General features: G+C 33.9%; 1 protein-coding gene across 2 annotated transcripts in view; it reads right to left on the bottom strand.

Annotated features, from left to right (window-relative positions):
* Nucleotides 1-14,290: 14,290 nt before the first annotated feature.
* The window catches only part of GC5 (golgin Putative 5), a 237,316-nt gene continuing 228,618 nt past the window's right edge, over nucleotides 14,291-22,988 (bottom strand). The window contains exons 19-21 of one of the 2 annotated variants that reach the window (XM_089415147.1): nucleotides 14,816-14,890; nucleotides 14,672-14,725; nucleotides 14,291-14,570 (exon numbers count right to left, since the gene is read on the bottom strand). In XM_089415147.1, coding sequence (XP_089271273.1) covers nucleotides 14,690-14,725; nucleotides 14,816-14,890 — 111 coding nt within the window. In that variant the 3' untranslated portion in view covers nucleotides 14,291-14,570; nucleotides 14,672-14,689. Of the gene's footprint in view, nucleotides 14,726-14,815; nucleotides 14,891-22,988 lie in introns of both variants that reach the window. The other variant, XM_089415144.1, reaches the window with a different exon arrangement.

The following is a 22,988-nucleotide window of genomic DNA, read 5'->3' as shown; positions in this document are numbered from 1 at the left end:
TGATCACTTTCTAAATCTCCTTTATTTGGGATCTATTCTTCAACCAAATGAATTGATATCGTATCAACTAAAGGTTGTGATAACATTAGACTTGAATTGAAAATAACATTGTTGAAAGTAGAAGGTAAAATACTTCATAAAATTGTTGTTGTATCCTCATCTTCTACCTTTGCACCAACTTCTGTCGAATGCCTTATATGTAATTTCAAATCATTTCTATTGTTGGACATTGTAGTTTCAATGCAGATTTTAAATTTAGGTAATTGTAATTTCAATAAAAAAAAATCATTTACCATTTTTGTACCAAACAACATGTCTAATTCATCCCAGATTTCTTGTGATGATTTTTCCATATCAATATGTTGCAATTCAAAATATAAAAGAGCAAGATCAATAATGGACTTGGTTTTGTCATCTATATGTTGTCACAATCAATTATTAGGTTGAGTAGGTTCATCAATTGCTTTTGCATTTCCACCTTCAATATGTGAAAATTGGGGCCATTAATTTTTCTAGGGTTTCCTTTTTTTAAAAATTCTGTGTTAATACTTTTCTAGAAACAAACAATCAATAACACCCACTATTCTACTTTTATGTTTTCTTGAAATACTTTTCAATTACAAATTTCTATTTATTTATGTCCCTTTGTGTAAAAATTTAAATCATTCAAAACTATTAATTCAAGAAAATTGAAGAGCTCTTGACAAGACTTCAATGGAAAAGGACCAACCTCAATTTTAATATTTCTTTCTTGTCGGAGGCAACGCCTTTTGTTATGGCATTTTTTTTATGCAATTACATTGGTTGTTTCTAGTTGATTATGATCAATTATTCACTTAATGGCTTCTTTAGATTCCCTAGACCACACAATCCCTTTCCTTAATGAATGAATATTATGTTCTTTAGGACAAACTATTATCTTGGCTCAAGTGATGGGCATCCTCTCTTTCATGTCATAGGTAAGATGAGTTTTTATCTTAAACTTGAAACACCATGTATTTTGACAATGGTTAGGTCGTAGTTGTAGACTCTTTGAAATGATACACCATGACATACTACTTTGGAATGGTAGTTAGGGTAAGACCCTCATCCACTTTAGTACCATATAACAATAATAGACCATGTAAAACCAAAGATATGCACACAAAATGATTGCACTTGTATTCATTCATTGCAAAGCACACTTTTACAAAAACATTGATTCTTTTTATAGAGTTGCATGACCTAACTACCTTTAATATCCCTATAATTGTTAGAAATGGAACACAAGACTATAATTTGGCTAAAAATGCTTTTATAGATATTCAACATTTGTATTGATATTATGATATCAATTTATAGTATATGGACGTGACCACTTCTAGATCGTAGATCTAATTAGCAACTCATAGGTGGACAACGACAACACATAAGACGTTGATCTTGAACTTTGTGATTGTCTAGGGACTCAGTCTAACATTCCCCCCTTCAATTACATGTTAGAATAATTGTAGTAGTAAGATTATATGAACTACAACATAAACTAGTATAATGTTATAATCTTCAGTTTGAAACTTTGAATTGAGCTTCAACAAAAATATCTCTGAAATACCACCAAAATACGACTCTTGAATGGTTCATCTGAAATGCATTTTGAAATAATATAATTTATGAAAGCGAAAAACTACCATGTTTGAATATTCCCTTGGTCAATTGGTGAACAAATAAGATCACCACTCTACTATTAATGAACAAATAATATAATCGAATTTCTCTTTGAAATTAGAAAAATTAGGTGTCAATTAGCATCTCAATGAGTAGTTAATTAGCCTATTGAGGAGACTAGTTGATATGTTAAAATCCCTTATGTTGATTGATTTTTGCAATTGATAGGACTTTGAAACTTAAAGCCTAAATATCAGCTTTGATGTCCCCCCTATCAATACAAGGTGAGAAGTATTTGGCAGGAATCCAAGCTTAAGCTTTTGGATTCTTTTGTTCTTCAATTCTTCATGATTGTATTTGGTGGTTTTGTTGGTTGACCACAAATCATTTTGACTTGAGAAATGTGGCAGTTACGGTTGGCCACTAACCAATTGCATCAATATTAATGGTGGTTTTGGTTGACCACAAACATTTTCAAAATAATCCCCTCACAACCCCCCCCGCCCCCTTGAGGGTGCCACATAGTATCTTGTTGTTTTATTAATGTACTTCCTCCCTAAGGTGTAGAGAGCACCATCTTTGACTCGTGCTTGAATTCAAAAGATGTAGAATCATGCCCAAAATCATGATTTGGAATAGTTGTTTGAAATAATTTTGCTTTTGTGATTTCTCAATTCAAATTTCTTGACCCATGTTTGAATAGATGGTAATACTTGTGCAATTTCTTTGCCTTCTCATTCCACTGCCAAGGAGTTATCCAACCATAATGAATTTTTTTATTTTTATCCTTCTTTTTTGATATCTTTGTGAATGATGAGTTGTCTTTCTACAAAGAAGATAAAGATGGAGATCTAAACACTAATTCTCCATGTCACCAACTCCACGACATGCTGGCAATAGAGATTTTCTTCAATATGTTGATCACCCATTGTATTATTGACCTCATTAACTTTAGAAGTAATAGAGCTTATGCAAAACATGAGGATTTGGAGAAAAAAACAAGCTTTAAGCCATTCTTGACATTTTGTATTGATCACACGATACCATTTTATACTACATGGATGTCTCAAACTTTGTTTGTAATAATAATTTTCCTAGTAATGAACTCACAAGATCCATGTCTAGTGTCAATGACTTTGTCATATATGAAAGAATTTTTTTTAGAAATGTAGCTCAAACATATGCTTTATCTTTAACAAGTCCTATTGCAGTGAGGCATGAAACATAATCCCTTTGTAAATACACTCCTTGTTGCAAATTATTTCCTACAAATGAGAAACCTACTCCTAGAGCATAATAGCATGCAATGATTCATCCAAAAATACTCATACCTCCTTTGGATATTTTCTCCATTTCCACGCAATCAATTTTCCCTTTCCCTCATGAGCTTAATTGTTTTGCACAAGGCATTGCCAACCAGATAAGCAAACCTTATCTGCTTCAAGTTGCATTAGTGCCCTAACATTTGGAGACATGAGATATAAGACATTTAGTCTAAACAAAAAGGAAGGTGGAGAATCATCTTGTTGTCTTAAAAAGATACTAGTCAAGACATCAGCATCATAGTCTCCTTAAGAAAACAAAACCAACCCAAGGACCATAAAACTGATTCAATCACACCTACAACCTATCATTACCCTCCTAGGATTGTACTAGGTAAACCACACCTCATAATCCATACTCTTCTTCCAGTTAGGGTTAAATACTTGGAAAGTAGCCTTGCATCCATTCCATGCTTACTTTCCTACCACAAAGATATCATTGTTGACACAACCATTATGTCCCCTACACACCACCATGTTAAAGTGGTTGTTATGCAACCAGCTCACAAAATAGAAGAATGAGATAGATCAACGACTTCAAAAGTAGCCTCTTCGAGGGGCCAACCTTCTTTACATTACACAAATGAATAATTCTTGTACGATACAAATGACAAGACCTCCTTTCTATATATAGGAGTCTAAGGGGTCACAATATAATCAGAGCCAACATAACAATAATAATGTAAGGGCACAACAATAACAATAGTGGGCTTCTATGGGGCACAATAATAACAATATGGGGACAACATGGGCACAACAATAAAAATAAGGGGCTACAATGACAATAATAATAAGGGAATACACTAGTATTATAGGGACCTAACATGCCCCTCTCCTTCAAAAAAGTGTTGTCCTCAACACTTGAGTAGTTCTGGATGCTTCTGTATAAAATTATCATCCTCCCATGTGGAATTTTCAGTGGGTAAGTTCTTCCACTTGATGAGATACTCTAAAATTGATCGATTTCATAGTTGTCGAGTTCTTGTTTCAGTGACTACTTCAGGTTCCAATATGACTTTTTCTTCCTCATCAAATTTTGGAAATATTGTTTCAACTGTGAGCTTGTCACCTATAACCTTCTTTAAGCATGAAACATGGAAAACTGGGTGCATTCGGGAAGATACAGGAAGTTCCAATTTGTATGCCATAGTACCAATCTTTTGCAACACCTTGTAAGGACCATAATACTTTGGTGATGATTTATTATCCTTCTTAGCTTGCTTGAGGGACATTTGTTTGTATGGTTGTAGTCGTATAAATACCTAGTCATTTACATCAAAACTTATTTCGCTGTGATGTTGATCTACCTATTGTTTCATTCTATTATGTGCGAAAGTCAGGTTATCCTTTAAGAGTTGGAGAACCTTTTCTTGATGCTCGATGTGATCTTCCACTGCTTGAACCTTAGAATTTTCTCTTAAATATGATGTAATGGATGATGGATGATATCCATAAAGTCCCATAAATAGGGTCATTTTTGCTGCAGTATGGAAGGAAGTGTTATACCACCAATCAACCAAAGGCAGCCATTTAACCCATTGTGTTTGTTTATCAGATACAAAGCAACGAAGATATCCTTCCAAACATTTGTTCACTATCTCAGTTTGCCCATCAGATTGAGGATAATAAGATGAGTTATGAGCTAACTGGGTACCGAGACAAGAAAATAATTTTGTCCAAAAATTTCCAGTGAAAATAGGATCTCTACCACTTACAATAATCTTTGGGTTTCCATGTAGCTTTTGAATTGTTTCCATAAATGCAGTAGCAACTATATTGGCTTTAAATGGATGAGATAATGCACAAAAGTGTGTATACTTGGTAAGTCTAACAACTACCACCATGATGACACTCTTTCCTTCAGACTTGCGTAAACCTATGATAAAATCCATTGAAACCTCGTCCCAACATTGACTTGGAATAGATAAAGGTTCTAATAAACCCGTGGTCTTAATTGTCGCAACTTTATTTTGTTGGCAAACCAAACATTCCACCATAAACTTTTGAATATCAGATTTAAGGTGATCCCAAAAAAATTCTTTCTTAACCCTGTGGTAAGTTTTTAAAACTCCTAAGGGATAGGTGTGCAATTCCAGAAGAATCTTTTGCAGAAGAATCTTTTGTTTGAGTTGGGAATTCTTACAGAGGTATAAGTGATCTTTGTACTATAATGAATCATCTTTCTAGCTAAATGTATCGGACGTATTGGGATCTTTCTCCAACTTTTAAATGAGTTCCCACACTTCTTCGTCATTCTTCCATTCATCCCTTGTTTCGTTTAACCAATTTGGTTGGATAATAGAAATGGCACAAATCAATGCTTCCACATCCTCATCCTTTCTTGAGAGTGCATCTGCAACAACATTTTGCTTCCCTTTTTTGTAGATGATTTCAAAGTCATAACCCAACATCTTTGTGACCCATTTTTGTTGTTGTTTTGAAGATAATATTTGTTCTAAAAAGTATTTATGACTATCATGATCCATTTTATTCTTGAAGTGTCTTCCCATTAGGTAAGGTCGTCATTTCTTAAGTGCATATAATATTTCCAACATTTATTTCTCATAAATAGATTTGTGTAAATACTTTCCTTTGATTGGATGACTTTCAAAAGCAATGGGTCTTTCTTCTTGCATCAAAACAACACCAATTCTATTCCCTAAGGCATCACATTCTACAATAAAAGTTTTTGTGAAGTCTGGTGTAGCTAAGATCGGTGCTTGGCACATTACCTCTTTAAGATGTTCAAAGGCTTTCGTCGCTTCTGGAGTCCAAGAAAATGCATCTTTCTTCAATAATGTTGTTAGAGGTGTTGTTATTCTCGCATAATTCTTAACAAAATTGCAATAATACCCTGTCAAATAGAGAAATCCTCGCAAGTGCTTTATGGATGTGGGGATTTTCCATTCCTTAATGGCTTTAATTTTTCCAAGGTCTACCTTAACACCTTCATGAGATACAATATGACCCAAATATTCCACCTCTTGTACTTCAAAGAAACATTTGGAGGCTTTTGCATATAATTGTTTCTCCTCCAATAGTTTGAGCACTCTATCAACATGTTGAACATGATCTGTCCAAGACTTTTTGTAGATTAGTATATCATCAAAAAATACTAACACAAATTTTCTAAGGGTTAGAAAATGGAATTCATCAAACCTTGAAATGTAGAAGGTGCATTGGTAAGGCCAAAAGGCATGACCAAATTTTCATAATGACCCTCATGAGTTCTAAATGTTGTTTTTGAAATGTCTTTGGTCTTCATTCTAATTCGATGATATCTTGAATGAAGATCCAACTTGGTGAAGTAAATTTCTCTATGCAATTCATCCAATAATTCATCAATGGCATGGATGGGAAATTTATCTTTAATAGTGAGCTTGTTGAAATCCCTATAATCCAGATACATGCGGCATGATCCATCCTTCTTGTGCACCAATACAACTGGAACAGATAAAGAACTTTGACTAGGTTGAATTAAACTAGCCTCTAGCATTTTTGCAACCATACGTTCAATTTCACTCTTTTTGGCATAGAAATATTTGTAAGGCCCGATGTTTGGAAGAACACTTCCCGAAATAAAATGAATAGCATGATCATGATCACGAATAGATGAGAAGCCTTTGGGAGTCTCAAATACCTTGGAATGATTGTCCAAGAGTTTTTGGAGATCTAGAGAAATAGATGACTTCGATGTGGGAACTTATAGCGAACATAATTGGGCAATTACGTCACGTTGTTATTTATTTAGAAGCTTTTCCATGTCATTAGAGCTTATTATATTTATTGGTTTCCTTGTGATACCCCTTAATTCAACTTACATTCCTTCTGGAAAAAAAAGTTGAAGAAAAGTTCTTGAAAATTAAAAACTATCATACCCAAAGATTTTAGCCATTAGACTCCTAGTACATTATCAGCACCACCTATTGGAATGGAAAGTATTGGACTATTCAACACATATTCTCCCATGGATAGCTTGATATTATGGCACTTTCCAGAGCAATTTATGGTTCCTCCATTTGCAACCATCACTTGACACTTTGGTGCTCGATATAGGAAGCAATTCAATTCATTTTCTATCTTACAATGAATAAAATTATGGGTATTGCCCGAATCAATCAACACTATTACCTTTTTCTTCTTGATATGTCCTTTTATCTTGATAGTTTGAGGAGAGATAATTCCAGTCAATGCATTGCAAGATATGGTTGGATTCATTTCTTTTTTCTCTAGGGTTTGTTCTTGGTGTGTATCCTCTTCTGTTGATGTTTCTTGGTCATTTTCTTCTTCCTCTTCACAATCTATGTAAAATAATTTCTTTTCATCACACTTATGAACTTTAGCGTATTTTCTATCACAATTGTAACAAAGCCCTTTTGCTCTTTTTTCTTCCAATTGTTGTGGTTTCAACCTTGTAGGTTGTAGAGGGACAACAAAACTTCCATCTTTATAGTTGTGATTGGTAGGTTTCATTGTTGCCATAATTTTGCTTTCAATTTTTCTTGCCAACCTGAATGTCTTCTCCAATGAATCAGGTTCCCAAAAGCAAATCTCATGTTGGATAGTATCCTTTAAATTCCCTATGAACGCATCAATCATATGCTCCTATAGAATATCTTTTACCCTTATATTCAATTTTTGGAAGTTCTCAATGTGCTCCACCATTGAACACTTTTGTTTGAGATTTATCAATTAGCTAAAAAAGGTGTTGCATTTTGTATCCTCATAATGTGCTATCATTTCTTCCGTAAAATTTGCCCAGGTGACAATTTTTTTACGATAACAAAGTCATCAATACCATACAAATTGATTGGGTTCCAAATATAAAGTCGCAATGCATACCTTTTGTGTGTTTTGCACATTATTGAGATCGAAATATTGCTCCATCTACAATATACATGTTACGGGATCCTTGTCATCAAACTTCTTCATATCGATCTTTGGAATATGGTGGGCCTTCAATCCAACATTGGATTTTATGAAATCATGACTCACATTTCTTTTGTTCTCATCATGAGTTTCCTCTACTACCTTTTTACCATTAGGAGGCATTTCTTGTAGCAACCTTGCCAAACCTCCTTTCCAACCTTCCATGTCTTTCTTCAAATCTTCAATGTTTACTTCTAAACCATCCATCGTAGCTTCCATGCCTTTCTTTAAACCATCCGTCTTAACTTTTGTTACATTTTGTGAGAGTGAGATTTATTACACTTGGTCTCGTAATTTTGATATATCATGTTGCATTTCTTCATCTTCTTCATGAGTCATGCTAAAGCTTTCAGTTTGTTTACTAGGTGTTTCCATTTTCTTTCTTCGGGGCATCAATTAATGATAAGTATGCTTCACTGTGCCCTTTGAATCACTTCAAACAGATTTTTCAAACCAAACTTATGCAAAAAAAATTAAAAAGACATCACATTTTTTCTCTTTGTAGGAGCTTGATATTGAATCTGTCTGTAATTTCGGATCTCCAAGGCCTGAAATTTCGTCCTGTGGTAGCCCTCTGTGTCCTCTTTCCAACCCTATAAGTATGATCCAGATTGGATTCTCCAAGAAAGAGTTATGTCAAATCTCCCACAATGACCTGATTATAGACTGATTCAGTAGAACAAACTTGTACAAAGTGCCACGTGTCACTATTTCGACCTTCGTAGCTGAAAAAAGAACAAAAAACACTACACTCCGTCCTCTTTTTGTAACTGTTTACGAAATTTCAATCTAATGTTCACAGAAAAATTATAACGATTTTCCCAAAGTGACATGTTTGAGATCGAATTCGGGAGCCTACAAAAACCCTAATTTCCTCAGTTCATATCTCTGAAAATATAGCGAGGCAAGATCTGCAATTCGGTCTTGAGGTTCATCACAATTTCGGCTCAAATGGGTTTTACTTTCAGCTTTTGAAGCTTCATAGGCAAAAAAGTTATAACCAAAATGCCACGATGACCTGTCTGAAGCAACAAACCCTAGAATCCAAAGTGTTGATACTAATTGTGATGCAACCAACTTACAAAATAGAAGAATGAAATAAATCAACAACTTCAAAAGTAGACTCTTTGAGGAGCAACCTCCTTTACATTACACAAATGAAATGATAAGGCCTCCATTCTATATATAGGAGTCTAAGGGGTCATAATATAATCAGCGCCGACATAACAATAATAATGTAAGGACACAACAATAACAATAGTGGGCTTCTATGAGGCACAATAATAACAATATGGGGACAACATGGGCACAAAAATAACAATAAGGGGCTACAATGACAATAATAATAAGGGAATATACTAGTATTATAGGGACCTAACAGATGCACCCTATGATCTACTTTATTTTATAAGTGATGAGGCCATCCAATCTCAAAGAGTAGTTATCAATGTTAGACTGAAGAACATAGACTAAACCAAAACCCATGAGTTTGTCTCAAAACAAAACCGTAACCCATATTTGTAATAGATTAAACCATGTCCAACAACAAACCCATGCAAAAATGTGAAAAGGAATACACTGACTTCTAAAAATGCAAAGATGTTGGTTGTAAAAAAATGTGAAGAGGAATAGATTGACTTCTAGAAGTGCAAAGAAGCTAGTTGCAAAGACATTACTTGTAATGTGTAGTGCCTTGACTTTTGTGCATACGAAAACACCAAACATATTAGAAGGGACCAAAAACACAATGAGATGTAGATCAAAGGAATGAAATACTAAGTGAGATGTATTAGGGTGAGGTTGGTGTGTCATTTATTATTAACTCTTCAAATAAAGTCATTACCATGGATGGTGTTGATGGCATGGTTCAACAAATGGAATGCTTGACTTAATGTTGCTCATTACATAATATATTTTTTTAAACTAATTTTCTTAATACAATTTGTGTTTTTTGGAATCTAAATATTGTTCACCGAGTCTTTAACCCTTTGTTATTACTATTTACTTAGTGTTTCCATAAAACAAAACTGTAACCCATGTTTGTTTAATTGATTTAACCATGTCCAACAACAAACCCATGCAAAAATGTGAAAAAGAATACACTGACTTCAAAAAATGCAAAGATGTTGGTTGCAAAAAAAAGAAAAAGGAATAGATTGACTTCTAGAAGTGCAAAGACACTACTTTTAATGCATAGTGCCTTGAACGAAGACACCAAACATATTAGAAGGGACCAAAAACACAATGAGATGAAGATCCAAGGGATGAAACACTAAGTGAGATGTATTAGGGTGAGGTTGGTGTGCCATTTATTATTAACTCTTCAAATAAAGTCATTACCATGGATGGTGTTGATGACATGGTACAACAAATGGAATGCTTGACTTAATGTTGCTCATTACATATATATATATATATATATATATATATATTTTAACTAATTTTCTTAATACAATTTGTGTTTTTTGGAATCTAGATATTGTTCACCTAGTCTTTAACCCTTTGTTATTACTATTTACTTAGCGTTCTCATAAATGGTGGTGATAACATGGTACAACAAATGGATAGAAGCATGATTGATTCAATGTTGTTCATTAAGTAATAATCCATTTTAACTAAATTTCTTAAAACAATCTAGATATTATTCCCTAATCTTTAACCCTTTACCATTACTATTATTGTTTGATTAGTGTGAATTTTTATTTTGTTATTTGATATTCTTTCGTCACGTATCATATCTTTTAAATATTATAAATCTAATTCGGAAAAAAAAATAGTGAATGATAAACTGTGATTATTATAACTATAATATTAATTATATTATTTTTATAGTTTGATGACTATTCATGTAATTGATAAATGACATTATTTTCATATCGCATATTAAAATATGACATTCTTTTTCTTATCACATATTAATATATTAAACATTGACAATTAAATGTATTATTCTTGCCTTTATATCTTTATATTTATATTTTTGTTTTGATGACATGGTTATACTATAAACCTTGATTGTTACGTCTCTATGATGTTACCTATAATTTAATTTTAATTTAGATGTTGTTTACATTTCTAGGATACATTATCCTATTCGTATGTCCTAGCATCATCAAAAGTTGGTGGAATATTGCAAATTATACCATATTGATCATATTCAAAAAAAAATTGACATTTATAATTTTATACCAAACTAGCACAACCACATTACTAATGTGGTAAACTAACACAGCGACATTAGTAAATGTAGGGTTGATATAAGCAAAAGCCATCATTTTTCATCATTTATGTACTAATCAACTTTTATAAATAAAACCAATCAACATAATTTAAGATATTTATTAAAATTAATATAAGTATATATATTAATATTATTTAAATTAAAAACGTTGATTTTATTATTAAAATAATGATTTCATATTAATATTAACATTCATATTTACTTTCTGAGAGATTTTTCGACGTAAATCACATGATATTTCATTTGTCAACGTGTTTCAAACCAACCAATGTGGTTCATCGTCAGGACAAGTTGAAGAATCAGATCCAGCATTGCATGTTAAATAGTCCCAGCAGAACCTCCAATGGCTATAATCCTAGACTAGGCAACATCTATATTGACTAACGGCTATATATGACTAGGGGATAGTTAGACAGACCAAGGGTATAAAAATAAGTTAATTTCATAGCTAGTTAGTTATATTATTATTATATTAAAAGTCAAAGGGACAAATAATTATCCTAGGGGCTTTATATATATATATATATATATAATAAATTAATTTTAAAAGATTATTAAGTAGATAGTTAGTTATAAAAAGTATTAACTAATTAATATAAATATATAATATAAATATTAGAATAAGTTGAGCGTTTAGAAAAAATAAGATTTTAAATATTCATATTTAATTAATTGTCACATTAACCTAGAGGTCTTTAACTAATTTAATTGTTTATATGAATTTACCTAAAGGTCTTATAAACAAAAATATAATGATAGACTAAGTCAAGTGTTGGAAAGAAAATAGTATAATTAATCGTTTATCTTAATTGTTAAAATTAACATATGAAAAAAAAAGACACGAACAAGCCAAAAAACGAGGGAGGGGAGGAGGGGAAGAAAACGACTAGGAAGAGAGTGCTGGGACCCAGCAACTACTAATCTTCCAGCTATCTTCTCTATTGAGATTGCTTGGCCTTTTTTCAATCTCAAGGGCTTCCTTAACTTTCCGATGATGGAATTGGGAAACTCTAGCAATCACACTAGCCTCCTCAATACACACATGATGCTTGGTTCTTTCCGCATGTTCAGCGAAAGCGGAAGACTTGGTTCTTCCGCTTTAGCTGAACATGTGGAAAGAACCAAGCATCATGTGTGTATTGAGGACGCTAGTGTGATTGCTAGAGTTTCCCAATTCCACCATCGGAAAGTTAGGGAAGCCTTTGAGATTGAAAAAAGGTCAAGCAATCTCAATAGAGAAGATGGCTGGAAGATTAGTAGTTGTTGTGTCCTAGCACTCTCTTCCTAGTCGTTTTCTTCCCTTCCCTCCCTCGTTTTTTGGCTTGTTCGTGTCTTTTTCTTTTTTTCATATGTTAATTTTAACAATTAAAATAAACGATTAATTATACTATTTTTTTTCCAACACTTGACTTAGTCTATCATTATATTTTTGTTTATACTAACTATTATCTTAATAAATATATATATATTATAAAATAGTAAGGATCTTTAGGTAAATTCATATAAACAATTAAATTAGTTAAATACCTCTAGGTTAATGTGACAATTAATTAAATATGAATATTTAAAATCTTATTTTTTCTAACACTTCACTTATTCTAATATTTATATTATATATTTTTATTAATTAGTTAATACTTTTTATAACTATCTACTTAATAGTCTTTTAAAATTAATTTATTACACACACACACATATATATATATTTAAAACCCCTAGGATAATTATTTGTCCCTTTGACTTTTGGTTTAATAATAATATAACTAACTAGCTATGAAATTAACTTATTTTTATACCCCTCGTCCGTCTAACTATCCCCAGTCATATATAGCCGTTAGTCAATATAGTCGTTGCATGGTCTAGGATTATAGTTGCATGGTCTAGGATTATAGTCGTTGGAGGTTGGAGGTTCTGCTAGGACTATTTAACATGCAATGATGGATCTAATTCTTCAACTTGTCCTGACGATGAACCACACTATTTAACATGCAATGATGGATTTGATTCTTCAACTTGCCCTGACGATGAACCGCACTATTTAACATGCAATGATGGATCTGATTCTTCAACTTGTCTTGACGATGAACTGCACTGGTTGGAATTTGATATGGATCACAGAAGCCTCAATTCAACAAGTCATATTTACATTAATATTAAAATCAAAATTAATCAACTTTTATAAATAAAATCAATCAATATAATTTAATATATTTATTAAAATTAATATTAGTATTGATATTTATATTAATAATGTTATAAATCTAAAATAATAAAAAACTAATATTTTAGAAGTGATCAGCGTTTGTGTTTCAATAGCCAAATGAACGCCAAATGGCCAAATAAATATTTTTTTAATAAATTACAAGGATATACACGTTTCATAAATGAGTTTTTAATAAATTCCAATGCCAAATGCCAATGACCTGTTTTATAAATAATTATTAATAAATTAGATATCCACGTTTCATAAGTTTTAAATAAATTAAAGAAGAAACTGAAAAATCATTTTTAAATAAATTAAATAGCAGATTTAAGAAACTGAAAAACAATTGGCAAACTTTTCATATTGTCCGTTAAATCTTGTATTAGATGAATATTAAACAAAGAATAGTGTACCAACTATTAGAAAAAAAAAAACAAAATAGTGTACATACTATAAAGAATAAATTTTCTAATACTGTACCTACTATGACAAAATAAATTTTCATTTTAAAATAACAAAAGTAAAAATAAAATTACCTCATTAATAAAATCAAAATACAATAATTTTATACAAAATTGTCTATATTCATAGACAATCATAGAATATTCGATGTTCACATCAACATTGAGGAACTCGTCTATCAGTACTAGCCCTGAAGAATAAATAAATTTTTATTTTTATAGTAGATATTAATGAATTTTATTTTTTTCCAAATGAATAAAATTATAATATACGCTTCCATTTGTAGCGAGCACTTCACATTCAAATGCAGTTGTAACTGTCATCATCAAGTTACAAAACTTACGTTTATACTCTTTTTAATCAAGACTAAAGTTTGCCTGATTGCACAGCTTTAATCATAACTGACAAGGTGCAGTAGCATTCTTGACCGTGCCACTAATAGTTTATGGATTTCACTTGTTATGCCACAATGTGTTAAATGAACAACAATAGAAGAATTTTGATGATTTTCATTTTCATGGAACATGGAGGAGTGGTTCAAAAAAAATTACAAAAGAAATATCTGAAGCAAATAAGAGAGTATACCCACTTGACTACTTGAAGGTTTTATTGCCAACTGCCTAGCATGAAACTAGGTCATGGAAAACAACAACTCACTTATTATGAAGAGAAGACTCGTCCTCACTGATTATGAAGAGAAGACTCATCCATATACATTGTCTATGATCTGGTGCATATTTGTTTGGAGAGTCCAATCAGAAGCATAAGCCTTCAACCCAAATAAATAGACAAAATTGATCAGACCAAGCCAATCCGAGTGCCACATAATTTTAATGTTTGTTATCTACTCATCGCTGCACTATATCTGACCTTGAAAAGCCAATTAAATCATTTGCTGCCAAGTGAAGAACTCAACTTCTCGATCTGCATGTGATGAACATTCAATATGATCATCATTACTCACTTCATAATATAAGTAATGAAAATGTAGAATACATGTCGACTTACGAGTACCTGGCTTACAAGCATGTCCACTTGCTCTCGGTACATTTGCTTGACATCAGCAATGTCAGCCCGAAGTTCCTCTAACTGTAGTCATGCACGTGCTATGTGTTCAATATGCGAAATGTATATAGAGAAACTGCATCTACTTATTGTTTCCAAATGACCAGAAATTAAAAAGGCATTGAACTATTGGCGATGCTACTGTAACTATTTCAAAATAGTGAAAAAAAAAAAATCCCATGTAACTTTGCCCCGCACTTGCCACAGAATGATCGTAAGTTGAACACAAGTAATACATCTACTCTCATTTCAAAAACTCCATATTCTATACAGTGAAATGAATTTCATTTGAGCCTTGATGTGAAAGGTTTAACGAACTCACTGCTTCGAATCAGTGATGTTATAGCAAAGAGGAAAACACACAACCTAAAGCTTTACATTTTCAAGTCAATGCACTTAATTAAGACATCTCTTGTTTGTGAATTTTTTTTGACCATATAATGCGTTCAGATAATATATTTCTTACACTACCACTGCTTTTGGCAGTTCTTGCATATTAAAAATAAATGGAATAAATATATGGGGTACACTATGTAACAAAATAGTACATATTTTTATATAAAACTACAAATTAATTTATTTGAACAAATATTTTATATTTTGAACGGAGTTACTTAATAACTAGACAAACTCAACCTCATTCAATTTGAAAATTATTTTCCCCAAATCCAGTAGGAGTTTTCAGGGCCCAATTAATGGAAACTTTGACAATGGAACTTCATCCTTAAAAGTTTGGGCACATTTTAAGATGAACTGGATCAATGAAATTTCAAAAAAAGAGTGGATCAAAACAGAACATACCTCCCCAGAGAAGTTAACTTTGTCCACTTACTAACTCCATTTTGAATATTATGTAAGTTAAAGCTTTGAACAAATGCAATTCTCTAAGACAATAATCTCCCTAGAACATAATAAACTCAGTTATTTCTACAAACACATCTACCAATCACCTCTTCACTGCCATCATTCCATGGATGTGCAAGAGAAAATCACGACAGGCATTAGTGGCATGTAGACTGCCCTCACTCAGCAGGAGGAAAAAATAATGTAGGGAATCAATTCACTTCTTGGATTCACTGTCACAACTTGGATCATTAATCTCTTGATTAGTATTCTTCTCTCTTGTATGCTATGGAGACCTGGTTGAATGAGAAATTGTGACATGATGTGATCACTTTTCATGGATGCTTATGGTGAATCTTGGATGATGCATGGTGAAGTAAGTTTATTTGTTTTATCTTGGCATTATGTTTCATGGGATATATGTATGTGCTAATTTAGTTTATTTGGTAGTTTATTCTTCATCCCTTGTTAAGATAAACCCTTTTTCCAAGCATTTGAGGAATAAAGAACTTTTTCTCTCTTAATCATCTGGAAAATTGGGAAACTAGATCCCAAACTGTAGGGTAAGTTTGTTTATTTGCCCTAGTTTGTTTGGATTTAGTATCACTCCAAGGAAACCCTAGGATTGTTTAATTCCAAGACCCCATATGCCCTGAATGAGAAGGCATTAGTCCATCTCTCTTGTGGCAATCTCAAAAAATGTAAAAATTGTTTTTCTTCTTGTTTCATGGTAATTAGGGTTTATTTACAGAAAAATCTTATATTTTCAGCATTAAATGATTTGCTGATCATTGTCATAGGCTTAGACGTTGTTGAAAAATGCATTAGAGAAGCAAAAGTGAAGTTTTTCATGCATTTTACAGCCTTTTCATAGGGCTAACATTGAGCAATTTATTGCTGTTATATGCCTTTGAAACTATCAAAAGTTGCTGAAATTTATCCCTAGTTTACTGTTTAATTTAGCCTTCATTTTATATTGCTACAACTAAATTTTTTGTTGTTATAAACTGTTGTATTGCAGCAATTCGTTGATTCAAAATCCTAGCTTATAACAGCCTTCAATTTTTTCTTGATCTGACGTGTTCAGGAAAACCTATTTGATCCTCTTTAGGCCAACCATAGCCTTTAGATTGACCCATTGCTCCCTTGAACCCAAATCTAGAATTTACTCTTTCATCCACCTCAAACCTGAATTTTCTATACCTTTATCAAAAACACTTGGACCCCAATTAAGTTTCCCAAGCCATGGCCGTGGAACCACCTGACAATTACACACAATATCCAGTGCTAACAACCACATCTTTAGGTACATTTAATCATTTTTGCATCTAAGTGAACCAAGTTTCCAAAATTAGGGCTTTGAACTCGTAATGGTGTCACCTTCCGAGGTAGGAGTGGCTAATAGTCCACTTTATTAAGTGTTTCTAGCCCCTAAGGGAAAATGACATGTCCTTGGCCCACCTTTCAATTGATAGGTATCATACTTAACACTTTCCATCTTACATTACAAGCCCCATATTCCACCTCCCTTCTTCGTGTTCAACTGACCACTGGTTCTTTGGGATTGGCACCATACATCCTCATACTTGGGACACTGATGCAACTATACCCTTCCTATACCCATTGGGCCATTGGGGGGGTCCCATCAGACTAGGATGAAAGATTAACAAAATGAGGAAACAAAATGACAGTCAAAATCCCTCTTCCTTCTAAGTTACCCCATGATCCATGCCAAATGCCCAAAATATAAACAAGCATAAGCACCTAATTGCAAAATGAGTAAAGCACCTTTTGTCGAAAACCCACCTTCCAACATGTGCTCTTGCCAAATGGGCAAGGAAAAATATCACTGATGCAGGTGGCAGAGATACGAATGGCACATCATCATTGGCTACTAGTGGGGCTGTCAGAGCTTGCTGGCTGCTGACTGGAAGAGATGATAAGAGAAAAATTTCTCCTATGAGGTCACCCACTTTTGGTGGGTAGCAATCCTCACAATGGCTTAAAATTTGATTTTCACACATTGAAAAATGAAGGCAATATCCAAAGCCTCGGTTGATAACTTCTTCGGGTCTAAGCTATGCAATTCTCTAGATCTCATAATTTGCAATGGTATAATGAAATGGCCAAAATCCAATTGGATGACTTGTATTCAAGGTCTTGGCAACAATGTCATAGATTTTGTGATATTTAATACCCCATTTAAAACTAAATAGTAAATTTTTACATCATAAACAACTATGATCTTGACTCTGATCATAAACCTATAACCAATGTTGTTAAAAGCGCGAGCGGGATTTAATCGGCGCCGGGAAAAAAGCGGAAAAAATCGGCAAAAGCGGGAAAAAAGCGGAAAAAAGCGGGAAAAAAGCGTTTGGCACAAAAATATTCATTTTTTTTCATTTTTTTTCAATTTTTTTAATATCTAAACCATCTACAACATAAAATAAATACATTGACACATAAATATGATAAAAAAACTAATATATAAGATGTTTAATATCATTTCTAGCGCTAAAATCACACATAACATTGAATCATGTCCTGAATAGTAAGTCCTGAGTCCCAACTCAGCCTCAAAATATCAACAAAAAATATGATAATGTATCTCATCATGTCATAATGTCATATACAATAAAATGAAAGTCTAAGACTCTAATCCTATTGATTTCCTCTGCCCCTCTTGCGAGAAAATGTCACTGCTTTCCCTTTCCCCCTAGATGAAGATGCTGGTGCCTGTGCTGGTGGAAATGGCAGTGGAGTCTGACGTGCTCTAGAAGCTGAAGAAGTAGAAGTAGCAGCTACTGTAGGTAGACGGAGACCACGTCCTCTACTGGTGGTAGTGGTAGCCCGGGTAGGCGGTGTCACCTCCTCCTCCTGCTCCTCCAACTCCTGCTCCTCTGCTCCTGCTCCTCCTCCTCCTCCTCCTCCCCCTCCTCCTCCCCCTCATCCTGCACTAACCAATCATCAGTGGGATCCATGAGAGGCCTCTCGGTCTCAACCCTCCATTCAGCAGTGGTGTCAATCCCATCCAATGAGATGGCATCCATATCAGGTGTCTTCTCTAGTTGCCTCACCCACAATCGAAGATTGTAGTAGACATAGACCATGTCATTAAGTCTATGGGACTCCAACCTGTACAAAGTTCATGAAATAATAATTAATAATTAATATTATAAAAAAAATATTGCTTAATGAATTCAAAAATTTATTTGGAAATTTGCAATATTTTAAATGTTTAAGTGTTAAGTTGTTAACCTATTGCGCTTCTTGTTGTGTATTTTTTCAAATACACTCCAATTGCGCTCACATCCTGAGGAGCTGCATGTTTGGCTGAGGATGCGTACGGCAAGCTTTTGCAAAAGGGGTACTCGGCCACCATACATCTTCCACCATGCGTCTACAACAAAATTACAAATAAAATTTTAAATAAACATAAGAAAAAAATGGAATTTGAAGAGACAATGAAATTTGAAACAAAGTTACAAAGTACAAACTAAAAAATACCTGGCATTTTAATCGTCCTATCAGTGACAGCCATCTCAAAGCCAAATGTGCCACCTGACATCTTATATGTCTCAATTTGTTTAGAGATCTCTATACGTTGTTCTGGAGATCTCACCATCTTCTGGACACAGGTTAATAATCCATCCACGATCTCAGCATCAAAATCAAACCCACATGCATAAGAAAATGCAGGGTTCAGGAAAAGCCCAGCAGCATGAATGGGACGATGGAGTGTGTTGTTCCATCGCTCATCAATCACTTCCCATAGAAGGAGTTGTCTCTGAAACCCATCATCTCCCTTATCATCATAGTAGGACCGAATGGCTTCTTTGGCCCTGTCCATGGCTTCATACAAATAGCCCATTGCGGGCTTCTCACCATCAACCAACCGAAGAACCTTTACCAAAGGTTCAGTAACAGCGCACACCTCCTGCACTCCCGCCCAGAAGTCTTCTTGGTATGAAACTAGTCTGCACACGGCCTCTCCTTTTGGTTTGCGGCTCATTGACGAAGCACGCCACTCCTCTGAAAGAAACATTCTCTTCAAATCCCACATAGAATTCAAGAGGGATTGAAGAGATATGAAACTCGTCGCAAACCGTGTAATGGCGGGACGCACCAACTCTTTGTTGTTGGTGCATTTTCTCATCAAGCTAAGCACAGATGTGTGATTGTAAATAAATTTTGTGATGCTTTTTGATGAGTCAACAATATCTTTGACAAAGGGAATTTTCCCTATGTCCTTTAACATCAAATCAATACAATGGGCAGCACAAGGTGTCCAAAATAAAGTAGGATGCCTGTCCATAAGCATTCTACCAGCAGCAACATAATTTGCAGCATTGTCCGTTATGACTTGGACAACATTTTCTGCACCCACCTCCAAAATAAACACATCCAGCAAATCACATAAAGTTCTTGCATCTTTGATTTGATGAGTTGCATCAATAGATTTGATAAACATAGTCCCCTTGGGACAACTAACCAAGAAGTTTATAAGGGTTCTCCCCTTTTGGTCAGTCCAACCATCTGACATAACAGTGCATCCTGTTTGTGCCCATGATGCCCTAAAATCCTCCAATCTTTGGGTGCAGTCACGCTTTTCCTCTTGAAGAATCTGGCCTCTGAAATCATGAAGAGAAGGGATTTTGTACCCCGGGCCAACACTGGCAATAGCATCAACAGTAGGTTGGAAAAATGGATTATTCCTTACAACGCTGAAAGGAATATCACTCCAGAGGAGAAATTTTGCCATCAACCTATCAGCTTGTTCTTTTTCAGTTCTTTTTAGCATTGAACCGATAGTTGGTTGTGAACCAGGTGTGGTTCGAGGAACAAAAAATGATGATGCAGCTACCGGATTGACTGACGCTGCAGTAGAACCAGTGCCACTTGGCCCACTTCCTTCAGCTGACCTTTTTAGTTGCCCTTTGAGTTCTTCTTTGGCCTCTCTAGTGTGCTCTAATTCTCCCAATGCTCTCATGGCTCTTTGGATAATTTCAGGATTTGTATTTATACAGGGCCCCACATCACGTCCAGGGATTTGTGCAAGGTGGAACTTCAACCTGTACACCCCCCCGCTTATCTCCTTTCCACACAACTTGCAATTCAAGTTTTGTCTATCATTCGGAGCTTTAGGTTCACCATATTCCCAGAAAGGATCCAATTTCCTTGGCATGTTTGTTTTTGAATTTTGAATTTGCAAACCTATGGAAAAATAAGGATTAGGAAATAGGAATTTAGGATTACATAATACAAATTACAATTTAGCATTTACAAAATTACAAGTTAATTATTTCCAAAATCCCAATTTCCAAACCCAAGTTACCCAACCAAATGCCAATGGCAAATGCCAAAAAACAATGAAAATTCAAAACACATAAACAATGTTTAAAAAAAATGAAAAAAAAAATTAAAAAATTGGTTCTCATAGTCATAACAAATTACCCATCCCAAATCAATGAAAAATTACAAAAAAATTCTTTAAAAACAATGAAAAACAAAGTTTTTAAAGAAGCAAAACAAAAAAAAATTAATCTACATACCGTTTTTATGGACAAATTGGTGATCTTGTCTTGGATTTCTCCTAAAAACACTTGGATTCGCTCCCAAAGTCGACCCAAACCCTTCAGCTCTTCTCCTCCTCCGCGCGGCGACAGTCAAATGACTTAAAAAAAATTCTTTTTTCCTTATTAAAAGCCCGCTGCCCGCGCCCTCGGCATTTTTTTCGAAAAAAATCGCTATAAAAAAAACCGGCGATTTTTTGGGATAAAAATCGCGTTTTATGCGGGAAGGTGAAAAAAGCGCATCGCGATTTTAACAACACTGCCTATAACCCTACCTCGAAACTTTGTCATGCACAAAAGCCCCATAATATAGAATTATAATAACAAAAACCACTTGATCTTTGACAGAAAACAAAGTTGATCTTTTCCTAAAGAATGTAAATATGAATTAAATCTTCTATCAATTAAGGACTATTAAAGACCATTATCATAATTTAATGATGATCGTTTCTACTTCAATTAACATGTTTTCTTTCAAGGTGTTGGGTAAAAGGAAAAATAGAATGGGCAACCGTTAGTATGATAAAAGTGTGTAAGATTCCTAGAAAAGCAATTAGGGATTATTTTTAAAAAATCACTAAATTCCCATAAGATAAAGAGGAACAAAGCCTTAATTAAAAGAAGAGAAAAAGGTAGTATATAAATAGAATGTAAGAGACTTTTACACCTCTCTAAGCTAGATCCTAGCAAATTTTGAAGAAAAATTCTGACTCATTAAACTAAAGAGAACAATAGGATTACTTCAAGGGACTAAAATTCTCACTTTAATGTACTTTATGAATCCTCTAATGCCATGGGCAACATTTAAACCCTTTCCATAAAGCAAGATTTTTTTTTCCTTTAGAAGACAAAGTTTGGGGTTAAGTAGTTCGCAAAAGGGAAAGCTAAGGACATCGAAGCCTACTAACCAAAAATCCTAAATATTGAAGGCCCTATCCTCATTCCATATATTCACTGTTGATTTTCTAGTGCAAACAAAACTAGTACAATTTTTCAAACTAATAACTACTTCCAATGATACAATTTGACTTCTTTAGAGAATCCCAATCATTAAACAGTTAAACTTGGCAATTTTCAACCATTAAGTTCAATAAAGCAATAGAGATCACAGTAAAGACAATGAATAAGAGACACCAAACTTTATTAAGGACAAAACCCCACAAGGGGGAAAACCCAACAATCTTTCCTTATGAGAGAGAGAGTTCAATTCATCAAAAATGTACATCAGAATATTCCAATCAAGATGCCAATCTTTGACCTCAATAAATGCCAAGTCAAACCAGTCAAAAGAGAGAATTTGGTCAATGCTGCTCACAGTGAAAATATGCACAAGAGGGCCGAATTTCAGCTTCAGGTAGTTGGTCAAAGTGGCCGAAATTCGGCCTGCAATTCCTTAGAAAATCTCAGTCAAACTTTAGTGATTGACCTACGATCAACTCTTGGTCAATGCCTAGAACAGAGGTAGATTTCTGGTCAATGAACAATCAAAGAATAGTCACTGAACCATGAATAATATTCGGCCTCCAAGTCTGGTCAAAAGATCAGTCAAACAACAACAAGAAATCCCAATTCAACGTTGGTCAAAGCAGAAACAAGAAGGTTCAAACTTTGCTGGAAACTTTTTCTTCTTCCTCCTTTGCACGTGTGAACAAAACTCCATGTTTCAGATCAAATGAATGAGTTGTTATGAATGCCAAATGAGGTCA

The sequence above is a fragment of the Pinus tabuliformis genome, chromosome 6, assembly GCF_031772625.1.
Source record: "Pinus tabuliformis cultivar Carrire ecotype Pingquan chromosome 6, CPIR1, whole genome shotgun sequence".
NCBI classification, from domain to species: Eukaryota; Viridiplantae; Streptophyta; class Pinopsida; order Pinales; family Pinaceae; genus Pinus; species Pinus tabuliformis.
Note: the sequence above shows the minus strand (reverse complement) of the source record. Positions and strands in the feature narration are given on the sequence as shown.